We start from the raw sequence: 19,791 nt of genomic DNA, 5'->3' as shown, positions 1-19,791 counted from the left end.
TCCCTAGCAGCATATGTCGGTAACCCGGACATGTTTCCGTGCTCAGCCCATGCTTATATGCAAGGTTTTGATGAATCACCTTACATACAGCATTATGCCTATTCCAAGAGTAGAGAAGCTATTTGATTTCATCACTTCAGCTGGTCTTATGACTGCAAACGTACAGCATTAGGTCTGTTCGTGTATTGCACCGGTGCTATTATATTGCAACCAGAAATGAGATGGTCTAACGTCTCTAACGCCGAACCACATATTCTACACTGGTCGTTCTCCACCCGTTCTTTCATTATGAGCTTATTATAAGCTCGGTTGGCGACCACGCCATCTTGAATGGCACACATGAATCCCTCCGTGTCAGCAGAGAGCTCCCCAGCCACAGCCATCTGTTCGACAAATGTATGGCAAATCGAAAAAAGGCTGCCAAAGACAATTCACGTGTTTACCGCACATTGCCTTCGACATCCATTCATCGATCCGCTCTTGGTTCGACTTCACTCCACTCAGAGGATTGAAAGATCAGTCCACAGACAGCCGCGTGCAAGGGACTCATCGGCTCTTTGCTGTAAAAATAAGTGCGCAGCAATTCAACTTAACGATGATGTTGCGCCGCCACGTCAACCACCCCCTACCTCCGATTCACGAGGCAGTTTAAACCCTTCACGGCAGAGTTTGGATGATGCATTCGGAATTTAAACATAGTTATTCGTATCTGCTGCCGGACGTTTTCCAAATCGGTTTTCGTCCACGGCAATATTCCGAATGCATAAGCCAGTGAAGGGATAGCGAATACATTCAACGCGCTTACTTTATTCTTCCCCGAGAGATGGGATTTCATTGCACGTCAAAGGAATTCGGACAGCAGAACATAATTCAAATTACGAACTCGAGCATTGGTTTCTTGCAGAATTCCTAGGTGTTTGTAGAAGTCAGTATCGATCATAGGTTCGATGTGGAGGTCACCAATGCTATGCCCGACATGCGGCTCGTGGTGACCTTTCCGGATGGCTTGGATTCGACACTTGTCTAATCCAAATTCCATCCGAATATCACGGCTGAACATGTCTACTATTCGTAACAGACTTTTAAGGTGGTCGTCAGTACCAACATACAACTTGATATAATCTAAGTACATCAAGTGTGTCAGTTCGCACTTAGCACGTAGACCATACTTTATTGCAAAACCATGCCTTCTAGCTTCATTCAGTAACCTTGAAAGGGGGTTCAGTGATATACAAAACCAAAGGGGACTCAATGAACCCCCTGGAAGATGCTCCTCCGTTGACGAAGGGGCTCTCAGGTATTAACATCAGCAATGTACGCACTGATAAGGTGGTATGCCACCTTTCCATGACTGTCGGCAACAATTTTTTTAGTTTCGGATCAATGCGATGCAGATGAAGGATATCGATTAGCCAGGTATGTGGAACGCCATCAAAACCCTTGGCATAATTAATATAGCAACTAAAGAGGTTTCTTTGGCCTCTAGTTGCTGGTCCTACAACTACCGAGTCGATAATGTGTTGCTCTTTGCAACCCCTTGACCCAACTCGGCAGCGCTGGTTCCTCGCGTATATTGCAATCCGGACACGTCTGGAGTGACTTTCGCCATACCGTCGTAATCGACTACATATGATAGAAAGTTTCTGCTTTAGTGTGTCCAGAATTTCATCTGCGGGTATCTCACAGGGGATGGCATAGTTCCTGAAAACTCTCTGCACTTTATTTTTCACCCGTCTGCTGGCATTGGCAGAGCTGAATTGAGTCAACCTAGCAATGTCCTGCCGTTGTCAGTCCCGCCGACGTTCCAGACGAATTTTCCATGTTGCCCGACATATCAACCCACAGTCGAGATGCATTCTCATCATTGATTTGAGATAGAATTCTCGGAGCTGCTGGAGATTCGTAGAGTCTGGAAATACTTGGCCTATGCAAAGCATCCATTTCCGAGAATTTTTTACAGGCTCTTTGAAATTTGTCCTGAGCCTCAGCGGAGCCCTTAGCTGGACGGTGGAGAAAAGTGCTTTTGCGAGCACTGAAACTGTTGCCTGTAGTGCGGCGTGTTGTTGTTGATGCCGCCGTCTCTACCCCCATCGACTCTTCATCACCAGTTTCTCCGATGACCTCAAGTCGAACACGTTCCATAATGGTGATTGTGTCTGTGTCACTGCGAGTAATAAAACGGTACTGGTCTGCGACTCGGTACACAGTCGCATGCGCGAATTGCGGGAAACGCTCGACCAATCTCTGGTGCAATAAGGGGCGGTAAGATGTTGTACCCGCGTCGTCGTTAATTCGTAGTAGGAGCGAATGATGAAGAGGTTCATTTCTTTAGTCCACTTCACCCGCTGCCTACGGGAACCTGTTGAAGTGGTCGCCAAAGATTGCGGCGAAACAGCTGCAGCAGCCGGAGCAATAATCCTGGTCATCGTGGCGCTTAGACATCGAACCGCCCCGCGATTAGCGGTTTCGACGCCATGCTGTCCGTTACGGGAGCCCGAGCCAGTCACCAATTCAGATGCCTCCAGCCGGTTATCCGTACGGGACCTGAAAATTCTCCTTCTCCTCATTTTTGGTGATGAATTCTATCCCTAATTGCTAGGTGTAGTGATAGCTTCTTCAGTGAGTAATATGCAGGACTAAAAAGTTCCTGCACTTTCCTTAACTACCTCCTGAAACGCTGCGGTGGCGTACAGCCATTCAAACTGAAGCTATCCATGACGTCATACACGTTTTAGCATGGACAAAATCCACATAAAATGTAAAGGATTCAACTTCTACAAATTTGTTAATAATAGTTGAGTTTCCCTCAAACTTCCCAAAGTTCTGCCCTATGTTATCCCTTATACCACTGCCATTCGCACTTCTAGCATGAACTTAGGAAGAGTTTCCGATTAAATTTCTAAAATATGTTCATATACTATTATTAAATTTATTTGTGCAGATAACGAAACAGTATATTTTCAGGCCTAGATTTTGTTCAGATACACGACTGTCATTTTGTTTTTCAGATTTTTCGGTTGTATAAGTTCTCAAGGGAGAACTACAATTTTTGAGGACCATATTTTGAGTTCTGAATTCCCTATGTTTCAGCAAATATCAAATGTAAGACCAATTTCGAAGAGTACTAATTAAACCCTTTCATTTGATACCCCACATGGCTATCTGCTGTTAAAAAAAATGTTGCTCCCTCCTTTCGCCCGTATGGGAAGCCCCCCTTAAACTCAACACAAAAAGGTCGCCACTTGCTATATGTGAAGAAATTCACAGACCACATATTCTCACCAAATTTCGTGACAAATGGTCTAGCCTCCAGGCTCTGGGAAATAGATTCCTCGTAAATGGAACTTTAATATTTAACTCGAATGTCAATTCTTCTCGTTAATTGTGAGGTCAGCATCTGATTTACGTGGCTTAAGATGCAGTAAATTAGCGCGGAATTGATAAGTTTCAACTGCTATAACTCCGATACTAATAGCCGAATTTCCACTAAATTTGGCAGTATTATTCGCGATATCGTCCTCTATGGTGCTACTTGGTACTCCTAGGATGAACTTAAGCGGGGTTTTCAGTTAAATTCAAAAGGTTAGTAATATACTATTAGTAACTTGATTTCGCATTTCATATAAGCGCATCACCCTGATTTTTTCAGATTTTTGGGTTAAGTTTTCAGAGAGTACTAATTGAGACCTTTGATTTGATATCGCACATGACAATATTCGGTGAATATATCTGCATGGCATGAGGCCTAGATTTCTTATAAGTGCATAGCCCTGATTTTTTTTTAGATTTTTGTATTGTGTAGTTTCTGAAAATGAGTCCTGTCTCACTTTAAGTTTGCACAATTTTACCCCTCACTCACTTATTTTCCAATGTACATCAAAACTTAAACCTGATTGTGAAAGTACTTTGCATGTATAGGAAACTCCCCTTTAAACTTCACCTAAATTTATGTCACTCATTGTATACGTTCATAATGAATCAATTTTAATAAGGCTTTGTTTTACACAAAACCTTAAAAACGAATAAAGACTTATACACACAATCTATGTTAAAATAGATTTTACTACATGAAGATCCCATTTTAGGCAAACCACACACAGTTATCCTAAAATGCAGAGTGAAATAATTTAAACCTCAATTGCTGCAGTTCAACCGCTGAAGACCAACTCAAGCCTCCCTCAAACACAACAAAGAAAAAAATTCTTTTCCAATGCTCTTTTATAAATGTGCGTTGTTACTTTCGGGTTTTTTAGCCGGAGCAAACCAGAAAGAAAGAATTCGAGAGTCACCTTAACTGCTTTCATAACTTTATTTTCTACTCAAGTGGTAGATGTTTGTGAGGGACGATCTTTTCGATGGGAGTGAGCTACATATCCCCTCCAATATTATAGGGGGGAGTGTAATTTAAATAGAACCAACCTACGGCGCTAACAGGGAGGAGGATATAGTGACAGAGCTCCAGAAAGCAGCGGCAATAGCCTCCTTCCACTAATCTGAACTAACATTAATACATACTTTCCATTTTAAAACTTACTTACTTGCATTTAAATTTGCCCTCAAGCCTGCATCTTATAATGTAAATTTGAAATAGGAATTCTACTTTAATAACTAAAATTGCTTCTGATTTATCTACTTGCAAGAAAAGCTTATCAAAAAGTTATAAGCTATGCAGACTTCTCCCATAGAATCCCGGTTCCATCCTTACCCAGGCTGGTGTAATACTTTTTAGTAAAACATTGAAAAAAATTCTAAATGTGAAATGAAAAGTTCTGAAATTGATTTGGAAACGTCTAAAGTAAATTTTGGAAAGTCTGAATTTTATTTATTATAATAAATTCTGAAATTGGCTTTGAAAACTTAGATATCATGTTTTTCATATGCAGGCTATTATTGCTACCCAGACTTTTGGAAAGGCAATAGAAACTTGAAGCAACATTTTCTCATTTTTTCGATAGCTTAGTAAATGTTTATTAAAAAACTTTAGGTAGGTAATATAATATATAATAAAGAAATAAGTCATACTCCATTGGACCCCTCTACGTTTTTCAGACATGGCAGTATGGACAACGTAACGAGAAGTAACATTATTGGGGACAAAATGCAACCCCATCGGGTTCCGCTTTGGAATAAGCTTTTAATAAAAGAATTGTCAACCATTCACTTAGTTTAATAAATCAGGGCGGGTAGTTGGGCGGGTCACTTAATCCGTATGGTTGAGGTTGATCCAGCCTGGAAAGTTTCATATGTGGCAGCTGAGAAAGTCAAGCTGTGTTAACATTTCTGTTGAGTAATGTTGTAATGGCAAGTCATCATGAATCGTGTGACGCCAGAACAACGCTTCCAAATTACGTAGAAAATTACGTAAGGATCTAAGGAACTTACGTGTACAGCTCGCGCAACAATTGAAGCCAAATGACTGAGCATAGTTTGAGACGCATTTTTGCTGATTGGGTGCATTTGAAACTCGCTGAAAATGAGCAGTTTTATCGAAAAATTTTGTTTAGTAATGAAGCTCATTTCTAGTTAAATGGTTGGGTCAATAAATAAAATCGCCTTATACGGAGTGAAAGCCATGCCAAGCCGTTGACGAGTCACCATTAGATCTATTAAATTTGAAGATTTGGTACGGTTTACACACTGGTGGCATCATCGGTCCCTATTTCTTTCGCAATGACGAAGGAGCTGTCGTTACGGTGAATGGCGAATCTTATCGAGCCTTGTTGAGTGAGTTTATTTCCAAAAATTAATCCGCTAAACATCACCGACGTTTGATTCCAACAAGATGGCGCAACTTGCCATGCAGCGCGGTTAACAATCAATTAATCACAAAATCGGTTTGATGACAACTTTGCTTCCAAATGTGGTCCTGTAAACTGCCCCCTTCCCTTCGTGCGATTTAACGCCCCTGGTATATGACGACAAACCAGCAAATCTTGAAGCATTGGGAGCCAATATTTAAGACACCATTGACGCCATGCGGCCAGATTTATTGAAAAAATTAGTCAAAAATTAGACTAATCAAATGGAAAGTGTAATTCGTAGCCGCGGCGGACATATGCCGGAAATCATATTTAAAAAATAAATGCCATGAAATTATATTATATTACCAGATTGTAGTAAAAAACATTTCATTCCAACAATATTTCTGTCTTGTATTATAATTTTAAGTTCTCGACCTCTTAAAAAAACTGGTGGGAAGTTCCGTTCAGTGCAGCAACATAAAACTCTTTCATTAGAAGTTTAATTTTTCAATGTTTTATATCTTCCAGGATAATAACATATATGGTTTTTACAGCTTTGCTTACTATGTGAGAACTATAGTAGTTAATTATCTATCCTTTTGAAAAAACACCAATACGACCGAAATTTGCCCTTTATTCAATTTCCTCAGAATCTATCAGTCTCAATAGGTCGAGCAGCATCGAATAGAAGCGACGAATTACTTGTTCTACAATTTGCAACAAAAAAACTATTGCATCCTTACATTTCTAGTGAAAGTCAAAGAATTTCAATTATGGAGAATGGGGGATAAAATCCCTCATCTCTTCAACCGCTGACGTGGAAGGTCTATCAAAGAGGTTATCATTGGAACTGCCAATCATACTGCATGAACACCATATTTCCTAAAATTCCGTTGGTGCGAAAAACATAATGTGTCCTTAATATTGTTTTATGTAAAAAAATTGTTCAGGTTGGGGGATACTTTTAGTTTTTAAATTCATACTGGACGTATTAAGAAGGACATAGAAACTCCAGCTGTTAACGGAGCACTACGCGCTAAACCATCGACTGGAAAAACTAAACTTATGGTGTCACCTATATTCAGCACATCTAAGGAAAAGTAATTGACATGCAGCTATCCGCCCGATACACTTCTAAGTAACAGAAACTCTTCCGCTTTCTCAACGTAACCTTACCTGATTATCAAGTAATTAAGGAATATCAGGAGTATACATATATAGAAAATTATATTAACATAGTTTTTATAAGATTCTTTTTAATTTATGGAGAATAGCGGACTCTGCTAATTAAATGTTTTCAAAAATAATAATAAATAAAGAACTTAATAAATTCCCCAACTTAATCAAATAAAGTTTTATGTTATTCTCGTAACAAAGTTGGTTGGTTGATTTTCTAGTATCATGTCCTATATTATTTTATTGATGTGAAATTAGATGTATGTTCGGGCCCGGATTTCATATAAAGGCGTCATACTGATTTCTGACTCTTAGATAGTTCCTCAAAATGAGCCGTGTCTCACTTTGAATCTGTCCTTCTAACACTTTAACCTTCTTTTTAACAAGCGATGGCACCTGATTCAGAAAGCAATCATGCGGATCTTTTATTTCATATTTTATAGGAATATATTCGCGCAAAAATTGTTTAAACCTTCTTTTCCATGTACCCGCTTAAATTCAACCCCCGGGTTTTATAGTGGTACTAATAAGTGGAACCGCTAAGAATAAGATGTGTGTGACAGACGAAAAGAACGATTCAGATAATGATATGCTATTAAAAACCATATTAAAAATTTTAACTTATTTCATTTATTAACAAAATACATACTTAAAAATTTAAAACAATTTCACTTCTTCAATAGAATACCACTTACAATGTTTATTTTCTTTAGTTGAAATTTTCCCATCGATCAAATTGCTGATTAATGCATGGACAGATTGAAGATCTCGCATATCATGTTGGTAAGATTGCAATAGTTCTTTGAGTTTGGTTAACATCTCTACCAATTGGGCACTTTTTGATAGTCCGAGTTCTTGGAAAAAAGCATTCAGGATAATACTGAACCACTGCATCGTTTGTACATCCTCATCGAAATTAAGATTTAATTCAGGACGTCCTTCGAGCACATTGTTATTGTTGTCCATAATGTAATAAAGATATTGTATCAAAAGCATTGCTCCTTCGAAATTCAGTTCTTTTTTTATCGCAATCAGTATCATGGAGGTGTCAATAGAACAAGCAAGAGCTGCATTCAAAAGACGTAACTTCGGATTTATATTTGGTTGTTCTTCTGCATTTGATAAGTTCGCGAAATCGTTCATCGATAAGCCGTTCAATGCAAATTTTATTACCTTTGCTAACAGTTTCTCAGAAATATTTGAGTACCTTTCAATGCAAATTACCAAATCCGAAACTAATTGTGCTTTGAGTGCTACCGTTAATATTTTCTCCGTTATCTCTTGTTCCGAAGCCCCACATTCTTCAAGGCTCTTCGCTATGACCTCAAGTTCCTCTGTTTTGAATGCGACATCATTGCTATGTGATCGTAAATCAATTCGAAATTCATCGTCTCCTGCGACTGCATTGATGTTAATTCTGGCTTTTCGGCCCAAGATTTCGTTCATTTTTTCATTGAAAATTTCGTACGGTTGATATGGTCTTGTTTTCCCATCAGCTCCTGGAGTATCGTTCAAAATATTGTTGTGTTTCGGAGAGTCATGTCGTTTTTTGTGATCAAACGATAAAGCTTCCTCTAATTCGTCATCTTCTTTTATAAGCTCCTTGCCCACCTGCCCTTGAACTTCGTTTGATACTTGAGATCCGATCATTTCTGATAAAAGCTCTTTGGATATACGGAATGGCACAACATACAAATTATGTCCCATTGCTAGGAGGATATTGCTTCCGATCACCCATAACCGCGAATAATTGAAATATATTTTAAAAAATTGTTTTGCATTCACTACTCTGAATTGGGTGTTATACAAAAGAAGGGATGACCCTTCTTGAACACTGTTTGACCCGTAAATTGCTAAACAGTTTTTCGAAATTCCAAGAATTGATACTGGGTTATCAACATTCAGCAGGTTGATCATGGAGATAAAGTTACCGGGAGAGTCGTCCTCTTTGGTATCATTATGTAACGGCAGTGTGAATACCCTTCGATCAGACCCTGTAGAATATATTTGTTGATGTGAGATGAATTAAATAAAACAGTTAAACATATTTACAGAGGGTGAACAGGAACGGATTATTCTGTCCGTATACAACAGCTTGGCCTATCAACGAGAGATTCCGGTCATGTCTGTCTATTTTGTATTGTTTCGGGTCATCTAATGGTCTTCCGGTGCTGCTGTCTAAAGTTACCGTTACAAGTGTTAAATGTGGAACTTCTGGAGAACTCGTAAAATACGTCAACATTTTTTCACCATTGGCTAGCGTAAATATCTTTGCTTGGGAAATTTGTGGATATGTTTGTGTTGCTCCATTTTCATTTTGTTGCTTCGACTTCCTTGATTCGATTGCACTTGAAAGGAATTCACACGACCCGTCAGCGTATAGAACGATGGTCTCTTCATCATCACTTGAAAGCAAATCCAAAATTGGTTTCTGGAACTGTTGTTGAAACAAAATTAATTAAATAAATTTTATTCGAAAGAAAGGCTCCAATTATAATTCATTTTATCTGAACCATATATAAATATTAGCACCAATTGCATGGTGAATTTCGCTAAATATGAGACATGCAGTTAATTATACTCAAATTTCATATTAAACCTTCCAAAGAAAAATTCCGAATGGCTTATTGATTCGAGCATTAGGCTATTGCAGTGGAAAATCGCGGGGCGAATCTCACTGGTAGCAGCGAGATTTGCATTGTGACCGGAATTCAGACACCAGTCGACTCAGCTCTGAGTGAATACCTGAGTCAAATCTGAATAATAATTGCCAGCAAGTGCAATGCTCGCCACATCCCAGTGTACCGTTAAACTCTTGAGTGAAGCGCCAATTCCAATTAGGCCACTTTTCCAGCGTGTAGACCACACAAAACTGAAGCTACTAAGTATTGACCGAGGAATCTTAGCTTACATTTATCTATTTAATAGATAGCTTTTTGAAACTAGGAAGAGAATTAAAGGCCGGCGTAATATCTGAGGCGGAGAATGAAAGTAGGCGATCGAAAACTGAAGAAAACGACGTAAAAGTTGCTTATTAATTATAAATTCCGATATTTTAGGTAATACCTTCATCCTTATCCAGTACATCGTCTGTCACCCTTCTTCAGTACATTATCTGTGATTTTATAGTGATGGAAGGTGCAAGTGGTGTCCGAGATATCAGTATTTATAGTTGGTAGATAATCTTTGCCATTTTTCAGTGGACAGTGAATTATTTGTAATTCTCAGCAATTTGAATGAAAGTGCCCGCGCTAATATCCGATGTTGATGCAAGTAATTGAGATGAGTAAGCTAAACTTATTTTAATAGAAGAGGGATAGAATAAATTTGCATTGCACAGCTCCAAGAGAGAGAGATAGTCACAATTGCAGGCACAGGCTAAAGCAAAGAGCAATATTCAAGGTTTTTCTAACGCCAAGGAAACAGAGCGAAAGGTAAAACCAGATATCCTGGGAGCACGTTTTATCGATATCGAATCTAAACGCTAAAGCTTGTCGTGGAACGATATATCCATGTCTTGAAATGTGCTTAGATAAGATAGAAATTGTCCAACTATTACGCAAGATTATGATTTCAGGAAGAGCATGTCATAGGCCGAATCTAATGGTGCGGCTAATCAAATTTCATGCTCTTTTCAACAGAAGGGATTCGTTATGTTCGACTACCTTTTGGAAAACGTTAACCTCAAAAACCAAGTGCCGCGGGCATTTGGTTTTCCATGCCTAGACATACGACAACACAATGTAACATAAATAAGTCATAAAGAAACAAATTTCATTTCATTCTCCGCCGCAAAATAATTCTAACCGTACCTGCCGTGACTCCCAACTTCTATGAGTTATCATCCTAATATGAGACATGAGGAGGAGGTAATATAGGTACATTTTTTGTCCGGAGGAACTTTTTTAATGGCGAAACGGAAAATTTTTATTTCCAAAAGTATTTCCTGTGTTTTATTGTATTGTAAATTTTCCTTTCTCTTTGCTATAAATGTAGCGAAAGTAATGTTGACTCTTTTGATTCACTCCTTTGTGTCAGCAACGTGAGAGAGTCGTAATGAGTCGATTCACCGAAAAGAGTTATATTTCCCACCACTAACATCCAGTTCGGTGCTACCGTCGGCAGAAACTACGCTTTCTAGGCTGATCCGAAGCGGAAACCACCGTGCTCTTTATATTTAGCTATTATCTTTGCGACGGCAGAGAGTATCTAGATAACCCTCCAACCCGCCCTCCACTTTCTAGGAAAGGTTTCGAACTCCAAGGGCTTTCATACGAGTAGAACTAGCAAATCTGCAGAAACTGCATGAGCGGTGATGAATAACTCTGTTAGAGCCTTCGAAACCCACCGTTTCCGTTTGAGTGCATTGATGGTCAAGATGATTTCTCTTCGCAAGTTCTTCCGGGATGCGGTATATGCCATATCATTATGTTCATCGATCATTGCCATCTTATTCCACCCCTTCAAGATGTGCCCGACGACTCGCGTAGCATCCGAGGAAAGGGCATTTTTGATAGCGGCCCAATGCTCATCGATATTCTTAGGCGGGCTATGTATGTATGTATATGCCATCCGATCAGCAAGATAGCTCTACCAGACGAGCGAAAACTGGATTATACAAGCATTCGAGGAACAACTTGGGGGGTTACCGCTCTCCAAACTTGCGAAAGGTGGCCAACACAACACGCAAGGGAAATTAAGAGATCATCAGATGGTCCCTTTCGAGACCGAAGTCAGCGCCTCTCTTGTTACATCACATCCACAGCTTCTAAATCTACGACTGATCGCAAAGTGATCAATCTAATTGCTCGTATGGTGGTAGTCAGTTGAAACCTACCTGGCCTTACAGCAAGTTCTATACTCGATCAATGTGCCACCAATGACGATCTTCCCATCATTATCGTTACGACCGCCAAGGCAATGTTTCCCCATTATATGTCCGCTCAAGGTGTTGTCGGTGCCCACGTCACCTTTAAGAAGCTCGTATAACGTATCCTTCTCCACTATGCCACACGTCTCCGTTCGTACATAACACTATACAATTGGGTTGCTCCTTATTCCGGACCGAAATCTTGTAGTCAAAAGAAGGAGGGGCGACAATTCCATTGCTAGCTATACCATTCAGTGGGACCCACTCTCCCAAGCATCTAGCGCAGGACAATAGAGGAGTGCGGGCGGGCATTCCTGAGGGTATTTCAATGAACTGTGAAAGATGGCGTAGGTATGGTTGACGCGCTATACCCCAACAAGAATTGAATGGTAACCATATACATATGCTAACGTAGATGGGGTTTATTTTAACAAGAAATCCACTCAATCGAAAACATGCGTGCATAGTACAGTAGAGTAACATTGAATAGTAGAGTTTTTGTACGTTGTAAATTTGCAAGTGCATGTGATTTAAAGTTAAAAGTAGCGTTGAGTAGTTTTCTAACTGACAGTGGTGTCTTTATTGAATCAATGGAAAGTGAAGATCACTTTTGTGTGATTGTTGATCCATTACCAAGTTTTGTGGACCACGTTCGTTTGTTAATAAGGAAGAAATTTGTGATAAATACCAGCATTAAATATTAAAATGGAAAGAAGTCTTCGTGTTTTTTCTAGTAAATTGTATAATTGTATAATCAATCCACAAGATTCACCGACTGCGACGTTAAAAATAAATTCTTTTGTGGGTCATGTCTGCTATTTTCTTCCGAAAATAACATGTGGTAAACAGCAAGATTCGATGATTTAAATAATTTTCATAAAATTGCTGAAAGACGCGATTTTAGCTTTATCTAAATTGGGTAACGGTCCGCAGATGCAGATGATCAATTATAAAGCATTGCTATATAGTATATATGTATATATTTCATGTATGCTTTTGCATGCTGTGTTGTCGCCTATTAAATAATTTTAATATAAACCAGATACCATACTAAAATTTTTCACGTGTAAATATATATGTAAACATTCACTTATGTATATATTTTATGGTTCTGCTTCTCCTCATTCTCAACATACGCCTGTGCGGATGAATAATCTATGAAAGATTACTCCCGATTGCTTAAAAAGGAGGCTGTCTCTCTGAAATTCAGTTCGAAAGAAAAGTTCTACGACGGATGCAAGTAACGTGACGGGGATGTGTTCGGAGGGGATAAATGCTCCGCAATTATAACACCCCATGTAAAGAATGCCTTTAATTCCACGATGGTTTAATCGAGAAGCTTCTGTGCTGCGATTCGAATGAAGAATCAAAAATATACCGAACAACAACCGGTATCCCACCAGCGTCGGTTCTAGGCCCACTATTGTGGTTCATTAAGTATAAAGTGTCCGGATAGCTAAGTGGCACAAGGCGATTGTACGGAAGGTCGCGGTTCAAATCTCACTGGTGGCAGTGGAATTTGTATCGTGATTTGACGTCGGAAACCAGTCGACTCAGCTGTGAATAAGGACCTGAGTCAAATCAGGATAATGATCCGTACGAGCGCAATGCTAACCACATTGTCTCTAGTGTGCTGTAGTGTACCGTTACGGTCTTGAATGAAGTGTTCTAACACACACACATTATTATTATTAGGTATGTACGGTGGAATTTAAGTTCAAACGGAGTTTTCCTTGGACTAGTGTCCCCGGAGCCGGCTCCTTCTGCTGTGAGGGATCCGTCAGAACACAAGGTAATCAGTTGCTGGTTTAGGCCATAGGTCACTGCCAACCTCTCCCAGGCATGGGCAACATATGTATTTATCCCCAGGACCGGTACTAGAGAAATTTGCGCATAAACTGGAGGAAGCAAGCATTCTAAAGATTTTCAAATAATAATCATCAAAGGGTGCATGCATATCCAATCCCGAACACATGAAAGCAGTTCGACGAGCATAACAAGCTGTAGATTCTTATTGCTGCTGCAAGTGGAAGCACACATGACATGTTTGAGCTCCGACACTACCACAATTTTGGGAAAGAATTTCAGAACGGTATACCACATCACGAACGAATTTTCAAGTTGCCGCACCACCAACACCCTTCTTCGGAATCTTAGCATCGTGACATTTCGTTCTATCACTCATTAAGAAAGTTGTCGCGCTCAAGAAAATTGCCCCTTTTCGAAATCTTAACGATTAATCCTTTCTAAAAACTCCGGAGAATGATTTTGGATACTCAGGATTTTTGAATAAGTGATAGTAGCCATTCTGTAATGAACAGCTCCACAAGGAAGCTTTCAATTCCAGCGGCTTTATCCCGTTTGAGAAAATTGACAGCCGGTGTGATTTCGCTTCTGTTTGGAGGAGCAGAGAGTATTTGTTCGCCACATATTCACTGAGACGTCGTCCTTGCGCAATAGTTCAGGTGATATGTGTTCATATTGCTTTAGTTCTTATGTAGATATGAAAGTAATGGATTTAACAATTGTCTCCTTTCAAGATTCAAGATCCGGCTTAAATGTGAGAGGAAAATTTGTTTCTTTTTCAAATTTTGAGCCATCAATTGCAAACAGTTGCAGGCCGGCACACGTCTCATACTTATTAATGCCATTGTGATTAGTTTCGTGCTAAGGCAGCAGCTAAACTGTTGCGCTTTCACAACACAGATGAGGATTTATCTGAAGACAGGCATAAATTTCCTTAAGGGGGGGGTAGGGTATTTAATTTTTTTTTTTTCATTTTTTTTTTAATTTCGAAATTCAATCCGTAATATCTGAAGAATATTGTGTTAAATTTTCAAGTCAATTGGAGCAAAATTGACGAAGTTATGAGTATTTTTATACCTGCCGGATTTTTGTACCTATACCCGAACCAACCCCAACGCCCCGAGCTGAAGCTGAACGACAAACCAAAAAAGGCAGGATTCTTCGTAGGCAGGAGCAAAAAGATGCATTAGACATCATCGATGATAGCAACATCCTCTATGGAGCTGGCATTGATGACTCAGTGTGAGGTATGTCGATAAAATTCGCTTATAAACGTTTTAACTATATTTTTTGTGATTAAAACTTTAAAACGTTTTTCCCACAACTCACGTTTTCAAAGTCGGTGCCCCTGATAACTCCAAAACTACTGCATCGATCCTTTTGAAATTTTAAACACTATTTCTGTACATCATTTACGAGGTAACGCTGTCGAGTTTTTTTTTTTTTTATTCATAATTTTGATTTTGCAATAACAAATTAACCGATTTTTTTCCACAAAATTGTGTTTTTCACTTTAAAGTGTTCGAAAAAATGAAAAAAATTTGGAAAAAAAAAAAAACTCGACAGCGTTACCTGGGGAAAACTATTATCTAACGAATGAACTTTGATTTTTTGATTTCAAATGATCCAGCACCAAGTTATGAGGGGCACCGCAATTCAACTTTTTTTCGAGACACGTCCGAACAATTGCTGCCATTGCCGTATTTTTTAATATTTCTTTGTAAAAATTTGATGAAACATTCTTCGAATGTCATACTTTAATGTACCATTGGTTGAGTAAATAAATTTTAACTGTGTCGTTAGAAAAAAAATCACAAAAACATGGCTTTTTTTGTACGATTTGACCTTACCCCCCCCTTAACCCAATATTATCAGGTCCTTATTTGGCACGACACTGCGTATGCCAACACTAACTTCTATGTTGATATTGGAATGGAAATAATCTACACAAGGTCAAAACGCAGAAATATATGATTACTAAAGATATTACCAACACATTTTGTAAAGGCAACATAATTTGTGTATGAATTGTGTCACCGTCCATTCCCTTCAGAGCATAAGAGTACACTTCTATATGGATACATGGAAGAGCTTAGATAATTAATTACGATTGTAAAAGTAAGATGTTTTCTTCTTTATCATATTTTTTCTACGTCCTCAAGTGTAATCACTGGAGTTTACATCGAAGTTTATTTGTTAAATACTCTTTCCGGGAACTCACCCTTATTTTCTTTTTCTTGTTAACATCGTGCTCGTCTTCTGTCCAACAACGGATAAACTGTTGCGAAAATACCCCGACATACTGCTCGCTTTTCGGATCATAAACAACTTTCGTTGATAACTTCTCCAGGACTGTCCAGCTTCGAATCTGTTTCTGCGTGCTTAGCTTGATGATTATGATTATATTCCGTCCCAAAGTGGTCACTATATTCCCCTCCTCCCGGTCCTTGGAGAGTCCGAGAAATTCTTTAATATCCTCAATAGGACACAAATCGTAGAAAGCGACGAATTTTGCCATTTCCAGGCGCAACCAGGGACACTATGCCTCGAGAAACACTGCCGGTTGTCAAGCTGACAGTCGTTACACGTGCTGATGGCGTATAAGAATGAGTATACATGTGTGGGTACAAACAAACGAAATGAGAAGTATGGGTTGAAGGCAGACTATTTACAAATATTGTTATGACTAGTAGATGGCGCGCAAGATGGAAGATGGGCATTTTTTAATTTTGTAAGGGAAAAAACCCAGTAATCTGAATATATTGGAAAGGTTGAATTTAAGCTTGAAACTAGCTTTATTCCCATTCCGTTTTAATGCTTGTGGATGTTTGTCGTTTTTTCTCCATTATTAGGAGATGTGTGTAATATGTGTTCTTATTTAAGTTGATGATGGGAGCAGTATGCTTCGAACCGTCATTATCAATCTAAAAGAGAGTCAGCTATAGTATATTTTACCCAAACTGAGGGGAAAGGGAAATAAACCTTAATCCGTAATTATTTTTGCAAAATATCACAAATAGAAACTCCGAGAACACATCCATCCGCACAAAAAAATAAAAAACGGAAAGCCGCGGTACTCAAAACACAAGGTTCGAAATAGGCACCCCCAGTAATAATCGGTCAATTGGTACATACGATCAAAGTAAAGAATTCTCCAGTAGAGAAGTAGCCTCGGCTCCGTGGAAATAATTTTTCGCCGGAAGAATGGTGTATTGGGTGCTCGATATTGCACCCATAATACATCGGAGCACTCAAAAAAGATGGGGATCTATTCAAGAGCCTCTCGACGTAAACGCGTAAAAACGTAAAAAATGTTTAAAGTTCGCAGAAGTGGGGTTCTGGAACGAAATGCTGGTCATCGACTTATCCAAAGTCAATGTTTTCGGTGCTGATGGGAAACAAGAAGTGTGGCGAAAGCCAAATGCATGAGGAATCTGACTGCGTAAGTGAAATTTGGTGGAGGAAGTATGCTCGTGTGGGGCGTTTCACAGCTAGTAGCATCGGAAATTTTCATTCTATCGAAGGAATCATGACTGTTGCATCTATATTGAGCTCTTATAACAAAATTTACACCAGAGCGCAAAGAAAGTGGCATTATGTATCACGACAACGATCCTAAACATATTGCGCTGGATACTCAGTTGCCAGATGCCAGCCCCACCACAATCGCTCGACTTGAATGCTATAGATAACCTACGGAATTTCTTGAGCGGCAAAATGCATGAGAGAGTCATTATCAGCCGCACTCAATTGAAGTGGCGTTTATAGGAGGAATGAAAAAAAAAACCCATGGATTAATGCCGCACTTTGTATCTTCGATACCACGTCGACTGAGAACTGTGTTTCGAGCAAAGAGTTGGCATACGAAGTTCTAATGTGTTCGTTTTTGTCCTCTCAAAGAAATATGAGCCTTCATGTTCCAGTGACCGAATGTAACTGTGGTGCACATTTCGACTTTTTGTGTGCTTTGTACTGTGTAATATACTTCTCTGGTTGGATATATATAGTCTGGTTTATACTTATGTTATTACGGAAAAATAATTACAATTAAAACGTTATTTGCCTTTATTTAGTGTGTCCATTCCTCTTGTAATGCCGTGATCGAATATTATTGTAGCTAACTGTACATCATTCTCACAAAACCATCATTTTCCACTGCCACTGAAGTCTGGGTCACCGATTCCAAATTACAATTCTCAACAGTACCGTCATCATTAAAATAGCTATACAAAACCTATTACCCATCTGAATATAATCTTCAAGAACCTGGAAATTGTATTATTTAATGATATCCGTGCGACATAATTAACTCTTATTATGATCAATATGGTTTAAGAATATCAAAGGAATGTCATCCTCTTCATCCCATGTGGAATGCTAACCAAACCGCTGTTGTTTTATTTTTGATGTCGATATCCCACGCTTTCGTCCTGGTGCTTTCTGCCCTTGATGGCGGACCGAGCCAATTGTAGCGAAACTGACTGCCATTGTTATGGTCCATGAGCCCCTCTCAACCAAAGTTAAAAAATTTTACAGGCAACTAATGATTGGTCCATCAAAACCGTAGTGTGATTGTGTACTCAGGACTGCCTCAATTAAAAAAAAAATATTTCAGCTTCAGCCAGAAGTACTAGGCGGTTTTCCCATGGATTCGTAACCACAATATGTTTGCAGATTCATATAAGGCAGCGAACTACAGCTGATAACCACTTCTATTACGTTGCTCCTAGGGAGACCCCGAGAGACAGTAGTCGTCTGTAAGTTAAAAAACGAAGTTGTGTGCATTAAAATATTCTCAAAATTCAAGCATTGAATCCTTTACTAATATAATAATAATAATCGTTGGTGCAACAATCCATATTGGATCAGCGCCTTGAAGTGTGTTAGAGTATTTCATTCAAGACCGTAACGGTACACTGCAGGATTTATAGTACCCTGTAGGAGGCAATGTGGTTACCATTGCGTTCGCCCGAGATTCCCTGATTTGACTCAGGTACTTATTCACAGCTGAGTCGACTGGTATCCGACATCCAATCACGATAACAAATCAATCTGCCACCAGTGAGATTTGAACCGCGATCTTCCGCTACGACAGACCAGCGCTCTAACCACATGAGCCATCCGAATAATCCTTTACTGCCCACCACGGCAATATTTTGGTTTCCAGGTGCTGTGAGCCAGTCGAATGCTGTTTTTTTGACTATTTGATCGAAATAGTATTTTCTTTATTCTTTTGTTACATCCCGAAAAACTGCTGGATTCGCTTCAGTCGAACGATTTCCCGTTTTCCAAAATTGTAGAAATCGTACTTGCCGAAACGTCAGACTTAACGGGCGTATCTTTTTTTTCGATTCAGTTTTTATTTTTTATAGGTTTAAATTTTGCTCCAATTGATAAACACTTAAGAACACGTTTCTGTGTCATGAGAGATTAGTTTTACTTTTTTATATTTGTAATAAGTATATGTTCTTCATATTCATTTACTTCGTTCAAGGGGGACTGAAATTTGTATCGGACAAAAACCCCATAAGTTTTTCCTTTTCTTCTATAACTACGAACTTCAAAACAAAGCAACGAACGATGCTGCAAGCAAACTAGCTATTCTCATTAAGGAATTGCTCAAACGAACTACTTATTTATTTTGTTCAAGTTATGTTAGTTAAAATAGACAAATAATGAAGTGGACGAAGTTAAAAGACGGATCATGTTCCTTAACAAAACATTACCTTGTGATGCTAACATTAAAAAATAAATGTGTGCAGAAGATAAAAAAGCTATGTACAAGCGAAACTTTGACGATGAATCAGGGTGCAGAAGGCGATCAGCACCTTTGAGCGACAAGTACAACATGGAGTTGCACCTATTATATGTCGAGCGTGAAGCCCCCAACCACATAAGAACCCGAATGCTCCAGTGGGCAAATTATGTAAAGCAGATGGTCAACACGATTTCTAGCTGTCTGGGTGGGGTATAGCGCGTCAACCACACCTACGCGTCATCGCTCGCGGTTACCTGGAATGCGCTTCCTTCTCTACCGTTCTGCGCAAGTGCTTTTGCGGCGACCCACTCGTTGGCCATCTTGGAAAAGTGGATTCCACTACATGGTGTAGTCCGCAATGCAATTATCGCTCCTCCTTCTGTGTGGCAGTGGATAGCCATTTCCGTCTTCCTGTCATATCACATACGAGTGCCAAGCCT

At 39.2% G+C, this 19,791-nt stretch overlaps 1 protein-coding gene across 1 annotated transcript; it reads right to left on the bottom strand.

Annotated features, from left to right (window-relative positions):
* Nucleotides 1-7,537: 7,537 nt before the first annotated feature.
* LOC119649760 (nucleolar protein 11-like) lies at nucleotides 7,538-16,178 on the bottom strand. Its single transcript, XM_038052054.1, has 3 exons — nucleotides 15,815-16,178; nucleotides 8,970-9,354; nucleotides 7,538-8,911 (listed from the first exon to the last, which is right to left on the bottom strand). Exons 1-3 carry the CDS (start codon nucleotides 16,109-16,111, stop codon nucleotides 7,575-7,577), a joined length of 2,019 nt encoding a protein of 672 aa, XP_037907982.1. The 5' UTR covers nucleotides 16,112-16,178; the 3' UTR covers nucleotides 7,538-7,574.
* Nucleotides 16,179-19,791: the final 3,613 nt, after the last annotated feature.

This window comes from Hermetia illucens, chromosome 2, assembly GCF_905115235.1.
Source record: "Hermetia illucens chromosome 2, iHerIll2.2.curated.20191125, whole genome shotgun sequence".
NCBI classification, from domain to species: domain Eukaryota; kingdom Metazoa; phylum Arthropoda; class Insecta; order Diptera; family Stratiomyidae; genus Hermetia; species Hermetia illucens.
Note: the sequence above shows the minus strand (reverse complement) of the source record. Positions and strands in the feature narration are given on the sequence as shown.

Coding starts and splice junctions, on each gene's coding strand:
- LOC119649760 (XM_038052054.1), bottom strand. CDS start 16,111: ATGGCAAAATTCGTCGCTTTCTACGATTTGTGTCCTATTGAGGATATT. Junction 9,355..15,814: donor ACAAGAAAAAGAAAATAAGG/GTGAGTTCCCGG, acceptor TTTCAACAACAG/TTCCAGAAACCAATTTTGGA. Junction 8,912..8,969: donor TCCGTTCCTGTTCACCCTCT/GTAAATATGTTT, acceptor TATATTCTACAG/GGTCTGATCGAAGGGTATTC.